The 2,346-nt window shown below is 40.6% G+C and overlaps 1 protein-coding gene across 1 annotated transcript; it reads right to left on the reverse strand.

The window, feature by feature from the left end:
- Positions 1–43: 43 nt before the first annotated feature.
- LOC107469912 (uncharacterized) lies at positions 44–505 on the reverse strand. The gene has a single exon (XM_016089301.1). The coding sequence runs from the start codon at positions 503–505 to the stop codon at positions 44–46; it is 462 nt and encodes a 153-aa protein (XP_015944787.1).
- Positions 506–2,346: the final 1,841 nt, after the last annotated feature.

Genomic DNA, 2,346 nt, shown 5'->3' on the forward strand with positions numbered 1-2,346 from the left:
AACAAGCGCTCTTTTAACGTCATTAGCTTGACGGTCAGTTTCCTCAGTTGAGGTGATATTTAACCTTGTCTTTCTCCTCCACATCTCCCAAGTAATGTTTGAGTCTTTGACCATTCACAGTGAAGGTTCTTTGTGACTTTTCTTCCATGATTTCTACTTGTCCATATTGGGAGACCTTGGTGACAAGGAATGGTCCAGACCACCTTGATTTTAGCTTCCCTAGAAATAGCTTTAGCCTAGAATTGTAGAGCAATACTTTTTGTCCCTCTTCAAATTTCCTTGGGGCTATGTTGCTGTCATGCTTCTTCTTTGCTCTTTCTTTGTAAATTTTGGCATTCTCATAAGCTTCAGCTCTGAATTCTTCCAACTCTTGAATTTGCAACATCCTTCTTTCTCCAGCAGCTTTGCTGTCCAAGTTCAAGAGTTTCAAGGCCCAGAATGCCTTGTGCTCCAACTCCAGTGGCAAATGGCAAGCCTTTCCATATACTAGTTGGTAAGGAGACATTCCAATTGGTGTTTTGAAAGCTGTCCTATATGCCCAAAGAGCATCATCTAGCTTAATCGACCAGTCCTTCCTTGAAGCTCCCACAGTCTTTTCCAAGATTCTTTTGAGTTCCCTATTAGATATTTCGGCTTGCCCACTTGTCTGTGGATGGTATGGTGTGGCTACCTTGTGTTTGACTCCATATTTTAGAAGCAATGCCTCTAATGGTTTGTTGCAGAAGTGGCTTCCTCCATCACTGATGATTGCTCTTGGAACCCCAAAACGGCAAAAAATGTGTTTTCTGAGGAAGTTCATGACTACCTTATTATCATTGGTTGGAGTTGCTATTGCTTCAACCCATTTGGAGACATAGTCTACTGCCACAAGAATGTAATTATTTGAGTATGAGGTGGGAAAGGGTCCCATGAAATCTATCCCCCATACATCAAACAATTCAAGTTCCAGAATAAATTGTTGTGGCATCTCATTTCTTTTTGGCAGGTTCCCCGCTTTCTGGCATTCATGGCAACGCTTCACTAGTTCCTTTGCATCTTTGAAGATAGTGGGCCAATAAAAACCACACTGCAACACCTTAGCTGCTGTTCTTTCTCCTGCAAAATGTCCTCCATAAGTGGAGCCATGGCAGTCCCATAAGACTTCCCTTCCTTCTTCCTCTGATATGTATCTTCTGAGTATGCCATCCGAACATTTTTTGGAACAAGTATGGTTTGTCCCAGATGAAGTATTTGGCATCATTTACCAATTTCTTCCTTTGATGCTTGTTAAATTCCAACGGCAGACTCCCAGTGGCGTTGAAGTTTGCTATGTCTGCAAACCATGGTGCTTTGTGAATCACCATGAGTTGTTCATCCGGGAAGCACTCATTTATATGTGTGCTTTGTGTGCTTCCTTCTTCATATGGTATCCTTGATAAATGGTCTGCCACTTTGTTCTCTACACCCTTCTTGTCTTTGATTTCAATGTCAAATTCCTGCAACAAAAGAACCCATCTAATAAGTCTTGGTTTGGATTCTTGTTTAGCAAGTAAGTATTTTAAAGCTGAGTGATCAGTGAAGACAATGACTTTAGATCCAATGAGATAGGATCTAAATTTGTCAAATGCAAAGACTATTGCCAAGAGTTCTTTTTCAGTGGTTGTGTAATTCCTTTGGTTATCATTCAAGACCTTACTGGCATAATAAATCACATGTACCAAATTGTCTTTCCTTTGTCCTAACACTGCCCCAATAGCAAGGTCTGATGCATCACACATCAGTTCAAAAGGTAAGTTCCAATCAGGTGGGGCAATGATAGGTGCAGAGGAAAGTTTTTGCTTCAAAAGTTCATAGGCTAGCATGCAATTTTCATCAAATACAAAGGGTGTATCAGAGACAAGCAAATTACTCAAAGGTTTGGCTATTTTAGAAAAGTCTCTAATAAACCTTCTGTAAAAGCCAACGTGTCCCAAAAAACTCCTAACTGCCTTGACATTACTCGGTGGAGGTAGTTTTTCAATGAATTCCACCTTAGCTCTGTCCACCTCAATGCCTCTATTAGACACTTTATGGCCAAGGACTATTCCTTCTGTGACCATGAAATGACACTTTTCCCAATTTAATACTAGGTTGGTCTCTTGGCATCTCTTAAGCACCAAGGCAAGGTGGTGTAGGCAACTAGGAAAAGAATCTCCAAACACAGAAAAATCATCCATGAAAACCTCAATAAATTTTTCAATCATGTCCGAAAAGATGGACAGCATGCACCTTTGGAAAGTGGCAGGTGCATTGCACAATCCAAAGGGCATGCGTCTATAAGCAAAAAACTCCATATGGACAAACAAATGATGTTTTCTCTTGATCTCT

The sequence above is a fragment of the Arachis duranensis genome, chromosome 10 (genome assembly GCF_000817695.3).
Source record: "Arachis duranensis cultivar V14167 chromosome 10, aradu.V14167.gnm2.J7QH, whole genome shotgun sequence".
Classification (NCBI taxonomy): domain Eukaryota; kingdom Viridiplantae; phylum Streptophyta; class Magnoliopsida; order Fabales; family Fabaceae; genus Arachis; species Arachis duranensis.

Coding starts and splice junctions, on each gene's coding strand:
- LOC107469912 (XM_016089301.1), bottom strand. CDS start 505: ATGTCTCCTTACCAACTAGTATATGGAAAGGCTTGCCATTTGCCACTG.